Below are 24,481 nucleotides of genomic sequence, written 5' to 3'. Positions count from 1 at the left end.
TAACCCTGAGTCTCCTGATGTAGTGTAGGAGACTGTTAACCCTGAGTCTCCTGCTGTAGTGTAGGAGACTGTTAACCCTGAGTCTCCTGATGTAGTGTAGGAGACTGTTAACCCTGAGTCTCCTGATGTAGTGTAGGGGACTGTTAACCCTGAGTCTCCTGATGTAGTGTAGGAGACTGTTAACCCTGAGTCTCCTGCTGTAGTGTAGGAGACTGTTAACCCTGAGTCTCCTGATGTCGTGTAGGAGAATGTTAACCCTGAGTCTCCTGATGTCGTGTAGGAGACTGTTAACCCTGAGTCTCCTGATGTCGTGTAGGAGACTGTTAACCCTGAGTCTCCTGATGTAGTGTAGGAGACTGTTAACCCTGAGTCTCCTGATGTAGTGTAGGAGGCTGTTAACCCTGAGTCTCCTGATGTCGTGTAGGAGACTGTTAACCCTGAGTCTCCTGATGTAGTGTAGGAGACTGTTAACCCTGAGTCTCCTGATGTAGTGTAGGAGACTGTTAACCCTGAGTCTCCTGCTGTAGTGTAGGAGACTGTTAACCCTGAGTCTCCTGATGTCGTGTAGGAGAATGTTAACCCTGAGTCTCCTGATGTCGTGTAGGAGACTGTTAACCCTGAGTCTCCTGATGTAGTGTAGGAGACTGTTAACCCTGAGTCTCCTGCTGTAGTGTAGGAGACTGTTAACCCTGAGTCTCCTGATGTAGTGTAGGAGACTGTTAACCCTGAGTCTCCTGATGTAGTGTAGGAGACTGTTAACCCTGAGTCTCCTGATGTCGTGTAGGAGAAGAGGGCTCAGCAGGTAACGGTGACATCGGTTTGCACAACCGGTTCCAGTTGTAAAGTAGTGATCGTAGCGTTGTTACCGTTGCCACGGTGATCGCGTTGTTACGACCCCCGGAAGTAACATCTGCAGTAACAGTAGGCGTTGCTAGGAAACTCTTAGCGATCGCGTGCATTGCATCAATAGCATTCCAAGCTGCTGTGTGAGAAGACTCCAGTCAAATTAATATCCAAATTGACTAGCTAAAAACAAGTATACCAAATGGTGCCCTGTTCCCTTTATAGTGCACTACTATTGATCAGGACCTAGATATAGGATGCCGTTTGGGATGTAGAGACTATGTCCACCTCACAGTCTACTTTGATAGTTAAAGTTTTAATCAATGAATTGTTTTTCCTTATCAGAGGTGGATGGGATCAAACTCAAGGTTCAGACATGATCAAAAGAGATTAAGTGAATATCCCGTGGCGTCCTGATCTCCAACGAACTCATTAACGTGGGATATGGAACACACAAGTTAGTGCCTTGTGTGTGTTTGCATTCTAAACGGCATTCTATATAGTGCACAGGGCTCCATAGGACTCGGGTTAAAAAATGTAGTGCACTATATATGGAATAAGGGCCCTATTTGGGACGCTACTCTCTCATTGTGAATGTTAACACTCTACAGACGTAGTGTGGTCAATGTGCTGACAGCTGTTTCTGTGCCCGGTGTAGACCTGCTTGTGTCGACACCCGTGTCTACGAATTAATTAAACAGGCAATCTGGGATTGGCCATACATCTTTTGGACTTTTAAATGCATGATATATATAGCCATTGATTCTAGATGAATATATATATATAATTTGAAATGCCTCGTGAGCATTTTAGTTCAACTTTCATACCCCACCGGTACCCAGAATATAAGCTTGTTTAAACAAACACTGTAAGGTCTCAAAACAGTCCCCGCATCCGTAACTCTGTCTATGAATTTGAGAGTGGTTACATTTCTCCGGCCGGCTGCCCGCTTTTATCGTTTGGTTCGTTTGAATCCCAGACTGCCCTTTAAACCATCAGAATGTCCTTTCCCCTCCCGTTCCTCTCCCGTTCCTCTCCCGTTCCTCTCCCGTTCCTCTCCTGCTGCTTCCATCCACCCCGGCCCCTCAACGTCCTGATTAGATATATTTAAGTAATAAAGCCTGAGGAGGTGTGGCCATTATACCACGGCGAAGGACTGTCATTAGGCACAAAGCAACGCGGATACAGACGTGCTTCTACACCTGCATTGCTTTGCTGTTTGGGGTTTTAGGCTGGGTTTCTGTACAGCACTTCGAGATATTAGCTGATGTACGAAGGGCTATATAAAATAAACTTGATTTGATTTGATTTGATTAGCCGTGGTATATTGGCCGTATGCCACAAACCACCGAGGTGCCTTATTGCTATTATTAGCTGGTTACCGACTTAATTAAGACATTATAAATATATATATTTTGTCATTCCCATGGTATTCGATGTGTTATACCATGCCTTTCAGCCAATCAGCATTCAGGGCTCGACCCACCCAGTTTATAATTGATCTTAATTCACTACACCTCGCTGGGCTTTCAGACAGTAGTGTTGTGAAGTCAACTTCCTGTCCTGTCAGACCGACGAGATGGGGTTAAATAGAGGAATGGGTCGGTGTTTCTTTTAGAGAGGGTTAATAGTTGGCAGGGAAATGTTCCTTTTACTTTTTTTCCCCCAGTTTTGTATTAATTACCGTATTAAGAATTGAATGTAGGCAGGTCGTGCATGGCCTCACACTCCAGGACAGTAGGGGGCGGTGTGTGCACCTAAAATGGTATGTGATCCGCCAACCAAATCCTGAAGAAGAAGAAGAAACCTAGCCAACTGACCACACTGTGATGTCATCATTTAGAAAGCAACACCTCTCTGTCTATATAAGGTCTCACAGTTGACATGATGATGTCAGAGCAGAATCTACACCTTGAAGTCCAAGGAACTGTCCGGAGATCTCCAAGATAGAATTGTGTGTCGAGGCGTAATATCTTGGGAAGGGTATAAAACCATTTCTAGAGGGGTGAAAGTTTCCAAGCGGGACATGACAGCACGCCTAGAGTTGGAAAAAAGGCAGTGAAAGACTCCGATCTTAAGGGAAAAGATTCTGTGGTCTGATGAGAGTCCTACATCTAATTATTTGGCTTGAATTCAAAACCAGGCACAGCTCATCAACATACTAATACCATCCCTACCGTGAAGCACGGTGGTGGCAGCATCCCTACCGTGAAAAACGGTGGTGGCAGCATCCCTACCGTGAAGCACGGTGGTGGCAGCATCCCTACCGTGAAAAACGGTGGTGGCAGCATCCCTACCGTGAAGCACGGTGGTGGCAGCATCCCTACCGTGAAGCACGGTGGTGGCAGCATCCATACCGTGAAGCACGGTGGTGGCAGCATCCTACTATGGGGATGCTTTTCAGCAGCAGGAACTGGGAGACTGGTAAGGATAGAGGGGAACAATGACTGGAGCCAAATACAGGCAAATCCTTGATGAGAATGACCCCGAGCACACAGCCAAAGCAACGTTGGAATGGCTTCAGGACAAGAATGTCAACCTCCTTGAGAGGCCCAGCCAAAGCCTTGAATCCCATTGACAATCTGTGGAAAGACTTGAAGATTGCTGTTCACCACTGCTCCTCATCTAACTTCACAGAGCTTGACAAAGTCTGCAAGGAAGAATGGGACAAAATTCCCAAATCCAGGTTTGCAAAGCTGATACAGGCATACTCAAGACGACTCAAAGCTGGTACAGACATACCCAAGACGACTCAAAGCTGATACAGACATACCAAAGACGACTCAAAGCTGATACAGACATACCCAAGACGACTCAAAGCTGATACAGACATACCCAAGACAACTCAAAGCTGATACAGACATACTCAAGACGACTCAAAGCTGATACAGACATACCCAAGACGACTCAAAGCTGATACAGACATACCCAAGACGACTCAAAGCTGATCCAGACATACCCAAGACGACTCAAAGCTGATACAGACATACCCAAGACGACTCAAAGCTGATCCAGACATACCCAAGACGACTCAAAGCTGATACAGACATACCCAAGATGACTCAAAGCTGATACAGACATACCCAAGATGACTCAAAGCTGATACAGACATACCCAAGGCGACTCAGTGATGTGATCGCTGCCAAAAGGTACTTCCACAAAGTATTGATTCAGGGGTTTGAATACTTATATAAATTAGATATTTACTTATTTCAATTTCAATACATTTGGAAAAAATGTCTAAAATCCTATTTTCACTTTGTCATTTTTTGGGGTATTGTGTATAGATGTGTTAGGAAAGAAAATACATGTCATCCATTTTGAATTCAGGCTGTAACACAACAACATGTGAAACACGTGAAGGGGTCTACATCTGAAGGCAGTGTACATGGCTGTAGGCAGATTAGAGTCTTCACTCCCGTGAGACAAAGCTATTGGCCCGTATGTCATTACGCAATCACATGTTATTACAACTTGTGAAAGCAAACCAAGTCAAGCTTGGGGAACATCTAAGGATTTCTTTACAAAATGCTGCCTATTTTCTTACAATTTTCTTACAACACAATCCAATGAAATGGGTGTCTGTCCCTGTGCTGTACACGCACGCACGCACGCACGCACGCACGCACGCACGCACGCACGCACGCACGCACGCACGCACGCACAGACAGACAGACAGACAGACAGACAGACAGACAGACAGACAGACAGACAGACAGACAGACAGACAGACAGACAGACAGACAGACAGACAGACAGACAGGTACAACTAACCTTGTGGGACAAAAATCACATTTTCCCTAACCTTAACCCAAAAACCTAACCTTAACCCTAACCTGTACCCTAACCCTAACCTTAACCCAAAAACCTAACCCTAACCTTAACCCAAAAACCTAACCTTAACTATTAAACTAACCCTAGCTCCTAACCATTAACTTAATTCTAACCCTAACACTAATTCTAACCTTAACAATAATCCTAACTTTAACCTGAAAACCTTAACCCTAAACCTAACCCTAAAACTAACCCTAGATCCTAAATTCTAACCTTAACAGTAATTCTAATCTTAACAATAACCCTAACTTTAACCTGAAAACCTTAACCCTTAACCTAACCCTAAAACTAACCCTAGATCCTAATTCTAACCCTGACACTAATTCTAACCTTAACCCTAAACCCCCTAGAAATAGCATTTGACCTTGTGGGGACTAACAAAATGTCCCCAGTTGGTCAAATTGTTGTTTGTTTACTATTCTTGTAGGGACTTCTGGTCCAAGTATAGTTAAACACATTCACATTTAGCTACCTCTCAAGTCTCTTCTGGATGTGTCTGCCTACATTACCAAGGGTTATGGAGGGTCAGCCCATTTCACTTCTATCTGATAGTTAAATACTCTGGAGCCCTCAACCCTCAGTCTACCTGACACACACACGCACGCACGCACGCACGCACGCACGCACGCACGCACGCACGCACGCACGCACGCACGCACGCACGCACGCACGCACGCACGCACACACACACACACACACACACACACACACACACACACACACACACACACACACACACACACACACACACACCCGTCCGTCCGTCTGTCAGATAACCCATTGTTTAGCTCTATGGTTATGTTTGCCTGGGCTTTGTGTTGTTAGGGAAATAAAATCAGGTTTGAATCCCCCAGTGTAGGGGTCACTCAGCTGTGACTGTCTGAATGGAGTCACTTTTGCAGGTTAGGTTTATTTGGGCGGCAGGTAGCCTAGTGGTTAGAGTGTTGGACTAGTAATCGAAATGTTGCTAGATCGAATCCCCCGAGCTGACATGGTAGAAAATCTGTTGTTCTGCCCCCTAAACAAGGCCGTTAACCCACTGTTCCCCGGTAGGCTGTCATTGAAAATAAGAATTTGTTCTTAACTGAATTGTCTAGTTAATTAAAGGTAAAATCAAGCCTCTGTTGCTGGCATTCTGAAGTATAAGGTAGCTGAAACAGAGAATTGTGGGTAAAGGCGCACATGCTGTCACGTGTTGTCACATCTTTCGATTGTTTTTGCCATTATGGTCCGTCAGGGTGTGCAACAGGGATGTGTGTTGTTGCCTCTTTACAATTGCATTTGCCCTCAGCAACGACTAGTCTAACCACAGAGCTTGTTAGGAGGACTAGTCTGACCACATAGCTTGTTAGGAGGACTAGTCTAACCACAGAGCTTGTTAGGAGGACTAGTCTAACCACAGAGCTTGTTAGGAGGACTAGTCTGACCACAGAGCTTGTTAGGAGAAGGACTAGTCTAACCACAGAGCTTGTTAGGAGGACTAGTCTGACCACATAGCTTGTTAGGAGGACTAGTCTAACCACAGAGGTTGTTAGGAGGACTAGTCTAACCACAGAGCTTGATAGGAGGACTAGTCTAACCACAGAGCTTGTTAGGAGGACTAGTCTAACCACATAGCTTGATAGGAGGACTAGTCTAACCACAGAGCTTGTTAGGAGAAGGACTAGTCTAACCACATAGCTTGTTAGGAGAAGGACTAGTCTAACCACAGAGCTTGATAGGAGAAGGACTAGTCTAACCACAGAGCTTGTTAGGAGAAGGACTAGTCTAACCACAGATCTTGTTAGGAGGACTAGTCTAACCACAGAGCTTGTTAGGAGAAGGACTAGTCTAACCACAGAGCTTGTTAGGAGAAGGACTAGTCTAACCACAGAGCTTGCTAGGAGAAGGACTAGTCTAACCACAGAGCTTGTTAGGAGGACTAGTCTAACCACAGAGCTTGATAGGAGGACTAGTCTAACCACAGAGCTTGTTAGGAGAAGGACTAGTCTAACCACAGAGCTTGTTAGGAGGACTAGTCTAACCACATAGCTTGATAGGAGGACTAGTCTAACCACAGAGCTTGATAGGAGGACTAGTCTAACCACAGAGCTTGTTAGGAGGACTAGTCTACCCACAGAGCTTGTTAGGATGACTAGTCTAACCACAGAGCTTGATAGGAGGACTAGTCTAACCACAGAGCTTGTTAGGAGGACTAGTCTACCCACAGAGCTTGTTAGGATGACTAGTCTAACCACAGAGCTTGATAGGAGGACTAGTCTAACCACAGAGCTTGATAGGAGATGAGACAATACTAACAAAAATAACATTGAAGGAAAAGAGATAGCAGAAAGAACATTTTGATAAGGAACAGACAAAGATAGCAAAAATACAATTTTAGTGAACAATTATCGTGGGTTTCTTCTGGCCACACAAATATAATGTTTATGTAAACAACGCCTTAGGGAATATTGGCATCAGGTTTAGAAGAAATCAAATAGTTTGGATGATTTTTCCCATTGAAATATGAACTCATTCATCCACTGATAACCACTCGTTTAACACAGCCCAAAGCCACTGTCTTAAGCAGTTTGGAACCAGTGTTTTAACACAGCCCAAAGCCACTGTCTTAAGCAGTTTGGAACCAGTGTTTTAACACAGCCCAAAGCCACTGTCTTAAGCAGTTTGGAACCAGTGTTTTAAAACAGTTTGGAACCACTGTCTTAAGCAGTTTGGAACCAGTGTTTTAAAACAGTTTGGAACCAGTGTTTTAAGCAGTTTGGAACCAGTGTTTTAAGCAGTTTGGAACCAGTGTTTTAAGCAGTTTGGAACCAGTGTTTTAAAACAGTTTGGAACCAGTGTTTTAAGCAGTTTGGAACCAGTGTTTTAAGCAGTTTGGAACCAGTGTTTTAAAACAGTTTGGAACCAGTGTTTTAAGCAGTTTGGAACCAGTGTTCTAAGCAGTTTGGAACCAGTGTTTTAAGCAGTTTGGAACCAGTGTTTTAAGCAGTTTGGAACCAGTGTTTTAAGCAGTTTGGAACCAGTGTTCTAAGCAGTTTGGAACCAGTGTTCTAAGCAGTTTGGAACCAGTGTTTTAAGCAGTTTGGAACCAGTGTTCTAAGCAGTTTGGAACCAGTGTTTTAAGCAGTTTGGAACCAGTGTTTTAAGCAGTTTGGAACCAGTGTTCTAAGCAGTTTGGAACCAGTGTTTTAAGCAGTTTGGAACCAGTGTTCTAAGCAGTTTGGAACCAGTGTTTTAAGCAGTTTGGAACCAGTGTTTTAAGCAGTTTGGAACCAGTGTTTTAAAAGAGCAATCAGTAGTTGAAACAATAACAAAGCGGCTCCTGCCCCTGTTTCAGTAAAACGCTGATGATGGGGCTGGAGAAAATGTAACCACTTTCAAATTCATAGATAGAACTATGGATACAAGGACTGACCATCCATGATATTAAACTATAGTTTTAACCATGTTATGAGGCTATATAGTCTTTGTTTACATTTACTTTGTTTCCAAACATTGGAGTAAAACAAGGTTATTTTTGGGGTGCTGATTGGGTACGACAGTTCAGCTAAGGTCACGAGGCATTTATAAGTTATATTCTTCAAGAATCAATGGGTACATATAATTCATGTCTAAGTCTAAAAATGGATGTAGCAACTAGAGATTGCCCCTTTAACCTTTGTTTGGCGTTCATGTTTTTGTTTTTCACCCAATGTTCACGGGTCTGATGGACCCTCAACATGATTGGGTTTTTAAAACCAATACAGCCATAACAATTTACGTAAAAATAGTTAATACTTAGATGTTGACATATCAATTACAAGCAATATAGACAGTATACATGGTTAATATAGACAGTATACATGGTTAATATAGACATCATGGTTAATATAGACAGCATGGTTAATATAGACAGCATACATGGTTAATATAGACAGTATACATGGTTAATATAGACATCATGGTTAATATAGACAGTATACATGGTTAATATAGACAGTATACAGGTTAATATAGACAGTATACATGGTTAATATAGACAGTATACAGGTTAATATAGACAGTATACATGGTTAATATAGACAGTATACATGGTTAATATAGACAGCATACATGGTTAATATAGACATCATGGTTAATATAGACAGTATACATGGTTAATATAGACAGTATACAGGTTAATATAGACAGTATACATGGTTAATATAGACAGTATACAGGTTAATATAGACAGTATACATGGTTAATATAGACAACATACATGGTTAATATAGACAGTATACATGGTTAATATAGACAGTATACATGGTTAATATAGACAGTATACAGGTTAATATAGACAGTATACATGGTTAATATAGACAGTATACATGGTTAATATAGACAGTGTACATGGTTAATATAGACAGTATACATGGTTAATATAGACAGTATACATGGTTAATATAGACAGCATGGTTAATATAGACAGCATGGTTAATATAGACAGTATACATGGTTAATATAGACAGTATACATGGTTAATATAGACAGTATACATGGTTAATATAGACAGCATGGTTAATATAGACAGCATGGTTAATATAGACAGTATACATGGTTAATATAGACAGTATACATGGTTAATATAGACAGTATACATGGTTAATATAGACAGCATGGTTAATATAGACAGCATGGTTAATATAGACAGTATAAAGGTTAATATAGACAGTATACATGGTTAATATAGACAGTATACAGGTTAATATAGACAGTATACATGGTTAATATAGACAGCATACATGGTTAATATAGACAGCATACATGGTTAATATAGACAGTATACATGGTTAATATAGACAGCATACATGGTTAATATAGACAGCATGGTTAATATAGACAGCATGGTTAATATAGACAGCATACATGGTTAATATAGACAGCATGGTTAATATAGACAGCATGGTTAATATAGACAGTGTACATGGTTAATATAGACAGTATACATGGTTAATATAGACAGTATACAGGTTAATATAGACAGTATACATGGTTAATATAGACAGTATACATGGTTAATATAGACAGTGTACATGGTTAATATAGACAGTATACATGGTTAATATAGACAGTATACATGGTTAATATAGACAGCATACATGGTTAATATAGACAGCATGGTTAATATAGACAGCATGGTTAATATAGACAGCATACATGGTTAATATAGACAGCATGGTTAATATAGACAGCATGGTTAATATAGACAGTGTACATGGTTAATATAGACAGTATACATGGTTAATATAGACAGTATACAGGTTAATATAGACAGTGTACATGGTTAATATAGACAGCATACATGGTTAATATAGACAGTATACATGGTTAATATAGACAGCATACATGGTTAATATAGACAGCATGGTTAATATAGACAGCATGGTTAATATAGACAGCATACATGGTTAATATAGACAGCATGGTTAATATAGACAGCATGGTTAATATAGACAGTGTACATGGTTAATATAGACAGTATACATGGTTAATATAGACAGTATACAGGTTAATATAGACAGTATACATGGTTAATATAGACAGTATACATGGTTAATATAGACAGTATACATGGTTAATATAGACAGCATACATGGTTAATATAGACAGCATGGTTAATATAGACAGCATGGTTAATATAGACAGCATACATGGTTAATATAGACAGCATGGTTAATATAGACAGCATACATGGTTAATATAGACAGCATGGTTAATATAGACAGCATGGTTAATATAGACAGTATACATGGTTAATATAGACAGTATACATGGTTAATATAGACAGTATACATGGTTAATATAGACAGCATACATGGTTAATATAGACAGCATGGTTAATATAGACAGCATGGTTAATATAGACAGTGTACATGGTTAATATAGACAGTATACATGGTTAATATAGACAGTATACAGGTTAATATAGACAGTGTACATGGTTAATATAGACAGTATACATGGTTAATATAGACAGTATACAGGTTAATATAGACAGTATACATGGTTAATATAGACAGTATACATGGTTAATATAGACAGTATACATGGTTAATATAGACAGCATACATGGTTAATATAGACAGCATACATGGTTAATATAGACAGTATACATGGTTAATATAGACAGTATACATGGTTAATATAGACAGTATACATGGTTAATATAGACAGTATACAGGTTAATATAGACAGTATACATGGTTAATATAGACAGTGTACATGGTTAATATAGACAGTATACATGGTTAATATAGACAGCATACATGGTTAATATAGACAGTATACATGGTTAATATAGACAGCATACATGGTTAATATAGACAGCATGGTTAATATAGACAGCATGGTTAATATAGACAGCATACATGGTTAATATAGACAGCATGGTTAATATAGACAGCATGGTTAATATAGACAGTGTACATGGTTAATATAGACAGTATACATGGTTAATATAGACAGTATACAGGTTAATATAGACAGTATACATGGTTAATATAGACAGTATACATGGTTAATATAGACAGTGTACATGGTTAATATAGACAGTATACATGGTTAATATAGACAGTATACATGGTTAATATAGACAGCATACATGGTTAATATAGACAGTATACATGGTTAATATAGACAGCATACATGGTTAATATAGACAGTATACAGGTTAATATAGACATCATGGTTAATATAGACAGTATACAGGTTAATATAGACAGTATACATGGTTAATATAGACAGTATACATGGTTAATATAGACAGTATACATGGTTAATATAGACAGTATGCATGGTTAATATAGACAGTATACATGGTTAATATAGACAGTATACATGGTTAATATAGACAGTATACATGGTTAATATAGACATCATGGTTAATATAGACAGCATGGTTAATATAGACAGCATACATGGTTAATATAGACAGTATACATGGTTAATATAGACAGCATGGTTAATATAGACAGTATACATGGTTAATATAGACAGCATGGTTAATATAGACAGTATACATGGTTAATATAGACAGTATACATGGTTAATATAGACATCATGGTTAATATAGACAGCATGGTTAATATAGACAGCATACATGGTTAATATAGACAGTATACATGGTTAATATAGACACTATACATGGTTAATATAGACAGTATACATGGTTAATATAGACAGTATACATGGTTAATATAGACAGTATACATGGTTAATATAGACAGCATGGTTAATATAGACAGTATACATGGTTAATATAGACAGCATGGTTAATATAGACAGCATACATGGTTAATATAGACAGTATACATGGTTAATATAGACAGTATACATGGTTAATATAGACAGCATACATTGTTAATATAGACAGCATACATGGTTAATATAGACAGTATACATGGTTAATATAGACAGTATGCATGGTTAATATAGACAGTATACATGGTTAATATAGACAGTATACATGGTTAATATAGACAGTATACATGGTTAATATAGACATCATGGTTAATATAGACAGCATGGTTAATATAGACAGCATACATGGTTAATATAGACAGTATACATGGTTAATATAGACAGCATGGTTAATATAGACAGTATACATGGTTAATATAGACAGCATGGTTAATATAGACAGTATACATGGTTAATATAGACAGTATACATGGTTAATATAGACATCATGGTTAATATAGACAGCATGGTTAATATAGACAGCATACATGGTTAATATAGACAGTATACATGGTTAATATAGACACTATACATGGTTAATATAGACAGTATACATGGTTAATATAGACAGTATACATGGTTAATATAGACAGTATACATGGTTAATATAGACAGCATGGTTAATATAGACAGTATACATGGTTAATATAGACAGCATGGTTAATATAGACAGTATACATGGTTAATATAGACTATATACATTGTTAATATAGACAGCATGGTTAATATAGACAGTATACATGGTTAATATAGACAGCATGGTTAATATAGACAGTATACATGGTTAATATAGACTATATACATTGTTAATATAGACAGCATGGTTAATATAGACAGTATAGATGGTTAATATAGACAGCATGGTTAATATAGACTATATACATGGTTAATATAGACTATATACATGGTTAATATAGACAGTATACATGGTTAATATAGACAGTATACATGGTTAATATAGACAGTATACATGGTTAATATAGACAGTATACATGGTTAATATAGACAGTATACATGGTTAATATAGACAGCATACATGGTTAATATAGACAGTATACATGGTTAATATAGACAGCATACATGGTTAATATAGACAGCATACATGGTTAATATAGACAGTATACATGGTTAATATAGACAGCATGGTTAATATAGACAGTATACATGGTTAATATAGACAGCATACATTGTTAATATAGACAGTATACATGGTTAATATAGACAGTATACAGTATACGTGGCTAATATAGACAGTATACATGGTTAATATAGACAGCATACATGGTTAATATAGACAGTATACATGGTTAATATAGACAGCATACATGGTTAATATAGACAGCATACATGGTTAATATAGACAGTATACATGGTTAATATAGACAGCATGGTTAATATAGACAGTATACATGGTTAATATAGACAGCATACATTGTTAATATAGACAGTATACATGGTTAATATAGACAGTATACAGTATACGTGGCTAATATAGACAGTATACATGGTTAATATAGACAGTATACATGGTTAATATAGACAATATACATGGTTAATATAGACAGTATACATGGTTAATATAGACAGCATACATGGTTAATATAGACAATATACATGGTTAATATAGACAGTATACATGGTTAATATAGACAGTATACATGGTTAATATAGACAGTATACATGGTTAATATAGACAGTATACATGGTTAATATAGACAGCATACATGGTTAATATAGACAATATACATGGTTAATATAGACAGTATACATGGTTAATATAGACAGTATACATGGTTAATATAGACAGCATACATGGTTAATATAGACAGTATACATGGTTAATATAGACAGCATGGTTAATATAGACAGTATACATGGTTAATATAGACAGCATACATTGTTAATATAGACAGTATACATGGTTAATATAGACAGTATACAGTATACGTGGCTAATATAGACAGTATACATGGTTAATATAGACAGCATACATGGTTAATATAGACAGTATACATGGTTAATATAGACAGCATACATGGTTAATATAGACAGCATACATGGTTAATATAGACAGTATACATGGTTAATATAGACAGCATGGTTAATATAGACAGTATACATGGTTAATATAGACAGCATACATTGTTAATATAGACAGTATACATGGTTAATATAGACAGTATACAGTATACGTGGCTAATATAGACAGTATACATGGTTAATATAGACAGTATACATGGTTAATATAGACAATATACATGGTTAATATAGACAGTATACATGGTTAATATAGACAGCATACATGGTTAATATAGACAATATACATGGTTAATATAGACAGTATACATGGTTAATATAGACAGCATACATGGTTAATATAGACAATATACATGGTTAATATAGACAGTATACATGGTTAATATAGACAGTATACATGGTTAATATAGACAGTATACATGGTTAATATAGACAGTATACATGGTTAATATAGACAGCATACATGGTTAATATAGACAATATACATGGTTAATATAGACAGTATACATGGTTAATATAGACAGTATACATGGTTAATATAGACAGCATACATGGTTAATATAGACAATATACATGGTTAATATAGACAGTATACATGGTTAATATTTGCCATTAACCTCTGCTAGATCACATCAATAAAAGCACTATTTATTTTTGGAGAGAAAATGTGATTTTTCTAAACAAAAATAATTTATAATCAAGACTAGGGAGGAATAAATCATGTTGATCTTGAATAAATATAAATGAAACAAGGTTTTTTCATCACTATTGATGTTTACTGCTTTGAACTGAACACATTTTACATGCAATTAAGGCCGGTCTACACACCACATGAGAGACAGAGTTTTACTGTGTGTGTGTGTGTGTGTGTGTGTGTGTGTGTGTGTGTGTGTGTGTGTGTGTGTGTGTGTGTGTGTGTGTGTGTGTGTGTGTGTGTGTGTGTGTTGCAAATGTATTTCTTGCATTTGATGCAATAAGTGTCTTCCTGTCCTTCTTGGGTCCACACACACCGCAGGGCTTTGTTGCTACCAGCTGCAATCTACAATGTTCAGGAATCTCACTCACATATATAGTTACAGCAGGCCAAGGTAGGAAAGTCAAACACACACACACACACACACACACGCAACAACATCACTCACACTTACTTCCTGTATTGGAGTTGCTGGTTCTGTGGGTCGGGTGGATGGGGCACCAGCGTCCTCTTCCTGTATCCTCCTCACGATGGCTGCAGAAAGGGAAATGGGGGATACCTAGTCAGTTGTACAACTTCCACGTTTAACCCAACCCCTCTGAATCAGAGAGGTGCCGGGGGGGGGCTGCCTTAATCCCCATCCACGTCTTCAGCGTACGGGGAACAGTGAGTTAACTGCCTTGCTCAGGGGCAGAACAATATAATTCTACCTTGTCAGCTTGGGGATTTGATCCAGAAACCTTTTGGTTACTGGCCCAACGCTTCAACCGCTAGGCTGCCTGCCGCCCTGAGCTGGGGTCCGTGGGATATGTTACCTCCTCTTGATTTGAGGTCTTACCAACGTCTCTCCCCGAGAAAGAGCCGTCTCCTCTGGAGCTTCCCTCTGTTCCAATCTGGGTTCAACGCCATCCAGATGACAAACGCGTTGTACGCCGAGATGTCCAAGATGTTGAAGAATGTCACAAGTGACATTCACCAGCTTGTCTCCTTTTGTAGCATTGTCATCCATTATGATTTCTGTTTTTTGATGTTGCTGGCCACAGATTCTCTCAGCCCTATGCAGCGTACTCATGATTACCACATTGTTGCCTTTCTTTGGCACGTAGGACACTAGGGAAGTGTCGGCTGTGAACACAAACTTGATAGGCCTGAATTGATAGGCCTGTTCTGTGTATGCAACAGCTGAGGTGGGAGCTCTGGCTTGTTTTTTCGTACTGTTCCTACCATCGTCAGCTTCCTCTTGAGGAGCTCCTGTCCCATCGTCAGCTTCCTCTTGAAGAGCTCCTGTCCCATCGTCAGCTTCCTCTTGAGGAGCTCCTGTTCCAGCTTGTGATAAGTAAAAAAATATATTGCATGTGATGTTGTGGCCACAGAGTCCCTGTGTCACGTCCAGGACAACCCGTATCCCTTGGTTCTTCTCAGGGAGCTCCTCCATCTGGCTTCCCCTGTATACACTTGCAAGTTCCACACATATGATGAAGCAGCATCACAGGCAGCCCAGATCTTGATTCCATATTTTGCAGGTTTAGACGGTATGTACTGCCTGAAGGGGCAGCGGTCCCTACATTGCATAAGCTGCTCATCAACCTTTTTGTTTCATTTTTACTTGTTTTCACCTACACACACACACACACACACTTGTATTGCCCTCAGACCCAAACACAAGGGTTAACACAGCCTCTTTTATACCCAAATACTATTTTAATCAGGCATTAGTTTAACCTCTTGCACTGATTCATCTTCCAAAGTAAAGCTCTCACTCTCTCTCTCTCTCTCTCTCTCTCTCTCTCTCTCTCTCTCTCTCTCTCTCTCTCTCTCTCTCTCTCTCTCTCTCTCTCTCTCTCTCTCTCTCTCTCTCTCTCTCTCTCTCTCTCTCTCTCTCTCTCTCTCTCTCTCTCTCTCTCTCTCTCTCTCTCTCTCTCTCTCTCTCTCTCTTTGTCTCTCTGTCTGACTATCTGTAACCTCCAGAACCCGGAACCACCAGGGGCCTTCTGTTCCTCCAGAAACCCCAGAGAGTCACCTCCCTCCTGGGGAGAGATGCCGTGTTGGAGTGTTCCGCCTCTGGGTTCCCCACCCCCGCCTTCCACTGGATGAGAGGAGCCGAGATGATACAGATCAGGTGAGTAACTCCTTGATTCCGTCCCAAATGGCACTCTGTTCACTAGCTACGTTCAACTAGGGCCCGTAGGGAGCTGTGTACTACATAGGAAAATACAATCCACCCTTCTTTTCCACAAGACTTCTGATGTGTGATGAGTAGAGCAACATCAAACCACTACCCAGCCGGCAAAGCTGGTACAAATGACGACATTAAAGATAGTTTTGCACGCTGGGTAGTCGGAGCCACATGTCATTTTTCTCATGTTACAGTGGTAAGATAAAGTATGTGAACCCTTTGTAATTACCTTAAAATTTGATCTGATCTTCATCTATGTCACAACAATCAACAAACACAGTCGGCTTAAACTAATAACACACAAACAATTATACGTTTTCATGCCTTTATTGAACACACTGTGTAAACATTCACAGTGCAGGGTGGGAAAAGTATGTGAACCCTTGGATTTAATAACTGGTTGAGCCTCCTTTGGCAGCAATAAACTCATCATAGTGCCCTCAAAGCTCATCACTAAGCTAAGGACCCTGGGACTAAACACCTCCCTCTGCAACTGGATTTTGGACTTCCTGACGGGCCGCCCCCAGGTGGTAAGGGTAGGTAACAACATATCCGCCACACTGATCCTCAACACGGGGGCCCCTCAGGGGTGCGTGCTCAGCCCCCTCCTGTACTCCCTGTTCACTCATGACTGCACGGCCAGGCACGACTCCAACACCATCATTAAGTTTGCTGATGACACAACAGTGGTAGGCCTGGTCACCGATAACGATGAGACAGCCTATAGGGAGGAGGTCAGAGACCTGGCCATGTGGTGCCAGAACAACAACCTCTCCCTCAACGTGATCAAGACAAAGGAGATGATTGTGGACTACAGGAAAATGAGGACCGAGCACGCCCCCATTCTCATCGACGGGGCTGTAGTGGAACAGGTTGAAAGCTTCAAGTTCCCTGGCGTCCACATCACAAGCACATCAAGACCGTTGTGAAGAGGGCACAACAAAACCTATTCCCCCTCAGTAGACTGAAAAGATTTTGCATGGGTCCTTAGATCCTCAAAAGGTTTTACAGCTGCACCATCGAGAGCATCCTGACGGGTTGCATCACTGCCTGGTATGGCAACTGCTCAGCCTCCGACCGCAAGGCACTACAAAGGGTACATCACCGGGGCCAAGCTTCCTGCCATCCAGGACCTCTATACCAGGCGGTGTCAGAGGAAGGACCTAAAAATTGTCAACGACTCCAACCACCCTAGTCATAGACATGTTCTCTCTGCTCTCTGCTACCGCAAGGCAAGCGGTACCGGTACCCCCTGTATATAGCCTCCACATTGACTCTGTACCGGTACCCCCTGTATATAGCCTCCACATTGACTCTGTACTGTAACCCCCTGTATATAGCCTCCACATTGACTTTGTACCAGTACCCCCTGTATATAATCTCCACATTAACTCTGTACCGGTACACCCTGTATATAGCCTCCACATTGACTCTGTACCGTAACACCCTGTATATAGCCTCCACATTGACTCTGTACCATTACACCCTGTATATAGCCTCCACATTGACTCTGTACCATTACACCCTGTATATATTCTCCACATTAACTCTGTACCGGTACACCCTGTATATAGCCTCCACATTGACTCTGTACCGTAACACCCTGTATATAGCCTCCACATTGACTCTGTACCGTAACACCCTGTATATAGCCTCCACATTGACTCTGTACCGGTACCCCCTGTATATAGCCTCCACACTGACTCTGTACCGGTACCCCCTGTATATAGCCTCCACATTGACTCTGTACCGTAACACCCTGTATATAGCCTCCACATTGACTCTGTACCGTAACACCCTGTATATAGCCTCCACATTGACTCTGTACCGTAACACCCTGTATATAGCCTCCACATTGACTCTGTACTGTAACCCCCTGTATATAGCCTCCACATTGACTCTGTACTGTAACCCCCTGTATATAGCCTCCACATTGACTCTGTACTGTAACACCCTGTATATAGCCTCCACATTGACTCTGTACTGTAACACCCTGTATATAGCCTCCACATTGACTCTGTACTGTAACCCCCTGTATATAGCCCCACTATTGTTATTTACTGCTTCTCTTTAATTATTTGTTATTCTTATCTCTTACTTTTTTGGTGGGGGGGGGGGGGGGGGTATTTTCTTAAAACTGCATTGTTGGTTAAGGGCTTGTCAGCATTTCACTGTAAAGGTCTACATCTGTTATATTCAGCGCATGTGACAAATAACATTTTATTTTGTTTTATTTGAACCAAATGTTTTCTGTAGTTGCGGATCAGACAACAACGGTTCAGGAGGAATGTTGGACCACTTTATTTACTTCTGTGTTTTGGGTCGTTGTTCTGTTGCATCACCCAACTTCTGTTGAGCTTCAATTGGCGGACAGATAGCCTTACATTCTCCTGCAAAATGTCTTGATAAACTTGGGAATTAATTTTTCCGTCGATGATAGCCAGCTGTCCAGGCCCTGAGGCAGCAAAGCAGCCCCAAACCATGATGCTCCCTCCACCATACTTTACAGTTGGAATGAGGTTTTGATGTTGGTGTGCTGTGCCTTTTTTTTCTCCACACATAGTGTTGTGTGCTTCTTCCAAACAACTCAGTTTTAGTTTCATCTGTCCACAGAATATTTTGCCAGAATTGCTCTTTTGCGAACTTCAGATGTTTTTTTGGGATAGCAAAAGTGGCTTCTTCCATGGTGTCCTTCCATGAACACCATTCTTGTTTGGTGTTTTATGTATCGTAGACTCGTCAACAGAGATGTTAGTATGTTCCAGAGATTTCTGTAAGTCTTTAGCTGACACGCTAGGATTCTTCTTAACCTCATTGAGCGTTCTGCGCTGTGCTCTTGCAATCATCTTTGCAGGACGGCCACTCCAAGGGAGAGTAGCAACAGTGATGAACTTTCTCCATTTATAGACAATTTGTCTAACCGTGGACTGACGAACATCAAGGCTTTTAGAGATACTTTTGTAACCCTTTCCAGCTTTATGCAAGTCAACTATTTTTTATCTTAGGTCTTCTGAGATCCCTTTTGTTCGAGGCATGGCTCACATCAGGCAATGCTTCTTGTGAATAGCAAACTCAAATTTTGTGAGTGTTTTTTATAGGGCAGGGGAGCTCTAACCAACATCTCCAATCTTGTCTCATTGATTGGACTCCACGTTAGCTGACTCCTGACTCCAATTAGCTTTTGGAGAAGTCATTAGCCTCGGGGTTCACATACTTTTCTCAACCTACACAGTGAATGTTTAAATTATGTATTCAATATAGACAAGAAAAATACAATAATTTGTGTGTTATTAGTTTAAGCACACTTTTTTTGGTCTATTGTTGTGATTAAGATGAAGATCAGATATAATTTTATGGCAAATTTATGCAGAAATCCAGGTAATTACAAAGGGTTCACATACTTTTTCTTGCCACTGTATTTTACTAAGTACTGTATTGTAAGATATTGCATGGTTTCTGAGAGACAATTGGAAGTTGAATACACATTATCACAGGGCACAGAGCTTCCTTGTTGTGTACAAATGCCTGTTTTCTTGGTTTTCTTGGTTTTCTGTTTTTGATTCGTCCTCTGTGCTTCTGCAGGTCTAAGAAGTACTCCCTGCTGGGTGGCAGTAACCTCCTGATCAGCAGCGTAACGGACGACGACTCAGGCTCCTACAGCTGCGTGGCGTTTAACAAGAACCAGAACATCACGGCTTCCTGCGAGCTGTCCGTCCTCGGTAAGTGTGTACCGCGAGACCGCCACTCGTCGCCCGGTGGGAACCTATCTCCGCTGGCACACAAACACACACAAACAAACAAACAAACAAACAAACAAACATCACCACATCTTCTACAGGTGTCTCTCTGTCCATGTCTCTTCTCCATCGCCTTCATGGTCTCAAGTCTGTGGAAGATTTAACTGTTTCAGTTCACAACCCTACTGAGGAACTGCCAGCCAAAAACTCTGAATACCTGAACACAATTTTTGACTGCCATTTTCCCTGACACAAATGAAATACATGACAACCATAACTTTGTTTAGGATTTTGGCTGACCTGATCTGTTATATCTCTATGAATAACCTTTTAATCTGACAAATATAAACTACACGATCTAGGAGAACTTCAATATCATGACAATAACATTTAAATCTGACAATATTTTATAGTATTTTATTCTGAAGGATGTCCTTTAATGTGATATTCGGAATGGTTCTAAAATATTGATACGGTAAAATAAATGAAGATGAATCAATAAATAAATCAAGATGTGTGAATAGCAATACATATCACTCAAAGAACAGCTATTTCATAACAGCACAGGAAGTTAACAAAAAATTGCCTACCCTTGAAAGTTTGACGCATTCTCGTGAAATGCTTCGGCAGACCTCACTTGATCAAATGAAGTTTTGTAGAAGAGTGGAAATACTCCTTGGAGAAGAAATCTTCAAATGAAGTTTTGTAGATGAGTGGAAATACTCCTTGGAGAGAGATCTTCAAATGAAGTTTTGCAATGCCTCGTTCTCTCGCCTCTCTGCTTTCACCCCCTTCACTCTATCTAGCTACGTGCCCGTCAGACGATAGAGTCTGACGATTCCAGAATCTCGACATCCATTTGAATAATATATCAATATATATAATATATATATATATAATACTATATATAATACTATAATACTATAGTATACTATAGTATACTATAATACTATATAATAATCTTTGCCAACCTTCTGTTAGTTTGGAAGGATGCCTGATATTGAACTCAGTTCATGTTTAATAGCAATTTTTGATACGTCAAATAACACTTTTTGACTCGTCAAATAGTGTTATTTGTCGTGTATCTTTTTTTTAACTTGTATTTTCTATGTCACAGCGATTCACTGATAAGTATGCTATGATATGCTGGTAAAGTTTTGTCTCGCGCACCTGCCGCTGCCGCACGAGTGCAGACACACTTCCCCAAGCTCTGGGACAGTGCTGGTTAAAAACAAAAGCTAGCTAGCTGATGGATGCAAACAACGTTGTTCCCCAAAAAACACTTAAAGACCCTAACGGCGTTCCATAGCCTGAGACAATGTTTTACCTCACCCTGATAGTTTAGTTTTCTAAACAGACACATCAAACTCAGCGACGGATGCTTTTTAAAATCATAATATCTAAATATAAAGCTGTTAACTTTTTAACTTATGAAGCCGTTTAGAAACATCTGCTAATTTGAGATGTAGGTCATTTATATGCCAAACATGACTGGCTTAGATGTACACGGAGTGGACTAAACATTGAGAAGACCAGATCATGACATGGACTGACCAGGTGAATCCAGGTGAATCCAGGTGAAAGCTATGATCCCCTTATTGATGTGACTTGTTAAATCCACTTCAATCAGTAGACAGTATATGAAGGACAGGGCGGGAATATTATTCATAATTTATTAACATAATAAAATAAAAAAAAGTGTATCTATGTCAAACAGTTTTGTTATAATTCAGTCTTCTGTGATGTATATAAAGTGTAATATTGGGACGCAAACTCTAAATGTAATACATTTCAACTCTATATCTGACATGGTTCTGTAACGGCTCTCGTTGGTGGTAGGAAGAGTAGACCAAAGTGTTCATGATGTGGAAAGTGTTCATGATTCTTTTATTCACAAAACACTTAAACAACATAACAAAAGCGAAAACAAAAGCGCACAGTTCTGTCAGGCTAGGACACTAAACAGAAAACAAGATCCCACAACCTAATGATGGGAAAAAGGGCTGCCTAAGTATGGTCCCCAATCAGAGACAACGATAGACAGCTGCCTCTGATTAGGAACCACACTCGGCCAAACACAAAGAAACAGAAGACATAGAATTTCCCACCCGAGTCACACCCTGACCAAACATAGAGAATAATAAGGATCTCTAAGGTCAGGTTCAGGTGTCTTCAGCCCATAACCATGTGTGTGTGAGGTGGAGACTTGTGTTTCAAAGTAGATGTGTTTAAGACTTACCAAGAAACACTCTGTTTGACCCTGATTTACTGGAGAAGAACGTTGAAGAAGGATTTTTAAGTCTTGAAACAATTGAGACATGGATTGTGTATGTGTGTCATTCAGAGGGTGAATTGACAAAATATATCAAGTGTTACTTGATCAGTTGATCCATAGTCAATATGCAGTGAGGTAACACTAATTAAATCTTGTAATAAATAATGTGGAAATTCATCATGTTGAGATGACTAAACTGCTTGGAGTACCACTAGATTGTAAACTGTCATGGTTAAAACATATCGATGCAGTAGTAGCTGAGATGGGGAGAAGTCTGTCTATAATAAAGCACTGCTCTGCCTTCTTAACATCAACAAGGCAGGTCCTACAGGCCCTAGTTTCTACCTTCTTAACAACACTATCAACAAGGCAGGTCCTACAGGCCCTAGTTTCTACCTTCTTAACAACACTATCAACAAGGCAGGTCCTACAGGCCCTAGTTTCTACCTTCTTAACAACACTATCAACAAGGCAGGTCCTACAGGCCCTAGTTTCTACCTTCTTAACAACACTATCAACAAGGTAGGTCCTACAGGCCCTAGTTTCTACCTACTTAACAACACTATCAACAAGGCAGGTCCTACAAGCCCTAGTTTCTACCTTCTTAACAACACTATCAACAAGGCAGGTCCTACAGGCCCTAGTTTCTACCTTCTTAACAGCACTATCAACAAGGCAGGTCCTACAGGCCCTAGTTTCTACCTTCTTAACAACACTATCAACAAGGCAGGTCCTACAGGCCCTAGTTTCTACCTACTTAACAACACTATCAACAAGGCAGGTCCTACAAGCCCTAGTTTCTACCTTCTTAACAACACTATCAACAAGGCAGGTCCTACAGGCCCTAGTTTCTACCTTCTTAACAACACTATCAACAAGGCAGGTCCTACAGGCCCTAGTTTCTACCTTCTTAACAACACGATCAACAAGGTAGGTCCTACAGGCCCTAGTTTCTACCTACTTAACAACACTATCAACAAGGCAGGTCCTACAAGCCCTAGTTTCTACCTTCTTAACAACACTATCAACAAGGCAGGTCCTACAGGCCCTAGTTTCTACCTTCTTAACAGCACTATCAACAAGGCAGGTCCTACAGGCCCTAGTTTCTACCTTCTTAACAACACTATCAACAAGGCAGGTCCTACAGGCCCTAGTTTCTACCTACTTAACAACACTATCAACAAGGCAGGTCCTACAAGCCCTAGTTTCTACCTTCTTAACAACACTATCAACAAGGCAGGTCCTACAGGCCCTAGTTTCTACCTTCTTAACAGCACTATCAACAAGGCAGGTCCTACAGGCCCTAGTTTCTACCTTCTTAACAACACTATCAACAAGGCAGGTCCTACAGGCCCTAGTTTCTACCTTCTTAACAACACTATCAACAAGGCAGGTCCTACAGGCCCTAGTTTCTACCTTCTTAACAGCACTATCAACAAGGCAGGTCCTACAGGCCCTAGTTTCTACCTTCTTAACAACACTATCAACAAGGCAGGTCCTACAGGCCCTAGTTTCTACCTTCTTAACAACACTATCAACAAGGCAGGTCCTACAGGCCCTAGTTTCTACCTTCTTAACAGCACTATCAACAAGGCAGGTCCTACAGGCCCTAGTTTCTACCTTCT

The 24,481-nt window shown here is 40.0% G+C and overlaps 1 protein-coding gene across 1 annotated transcript in view; it reads left to right on the top strand.

Annotated features, from left to right (window-relative positions):
* LOC139544425 (netrin receptor DCC-like) overlaps positions 1-24,481 on the top strand; it is a 653,665-nt gene that overhangs the window by 261,126 nt on the left and 368,058 nt on the right. Inside the window, exons 4-5 of the mRNA XM_071351497.1 lie at positions 16,637-16,787; positions 20,427-20,563. Coding sequence (XP_071207598.1) covers positions 16,637-16,787; positions 20,427-20,563 — 288 coding nt within the window. The remainder of the gene's footprint in view (positions 1-16,636; positions 16,788-20,426; positions 20,564-24,481) is intronic.

This window comes from Salvelinus alpinus, chromosome 18 (assembly GCF_045679555.1).
Source record: "Salvelinus alpinus chromosome 18, SLU_Salpinus.1, whole genome shotgun sequence".
In the NCBI taxonomy this organism is placed as follows: domain Eukaryota; kingdom Metazoa; phylum Chordata; class Actinopteri; order Salmoniformes; family Salmonidae; genus Salvelinus; species Salvelinus alpinus.
Note: the sequence above shows the minus strand (reverse complement) of the source record. Positions and strands in the feature narration are given on the sequence as shown.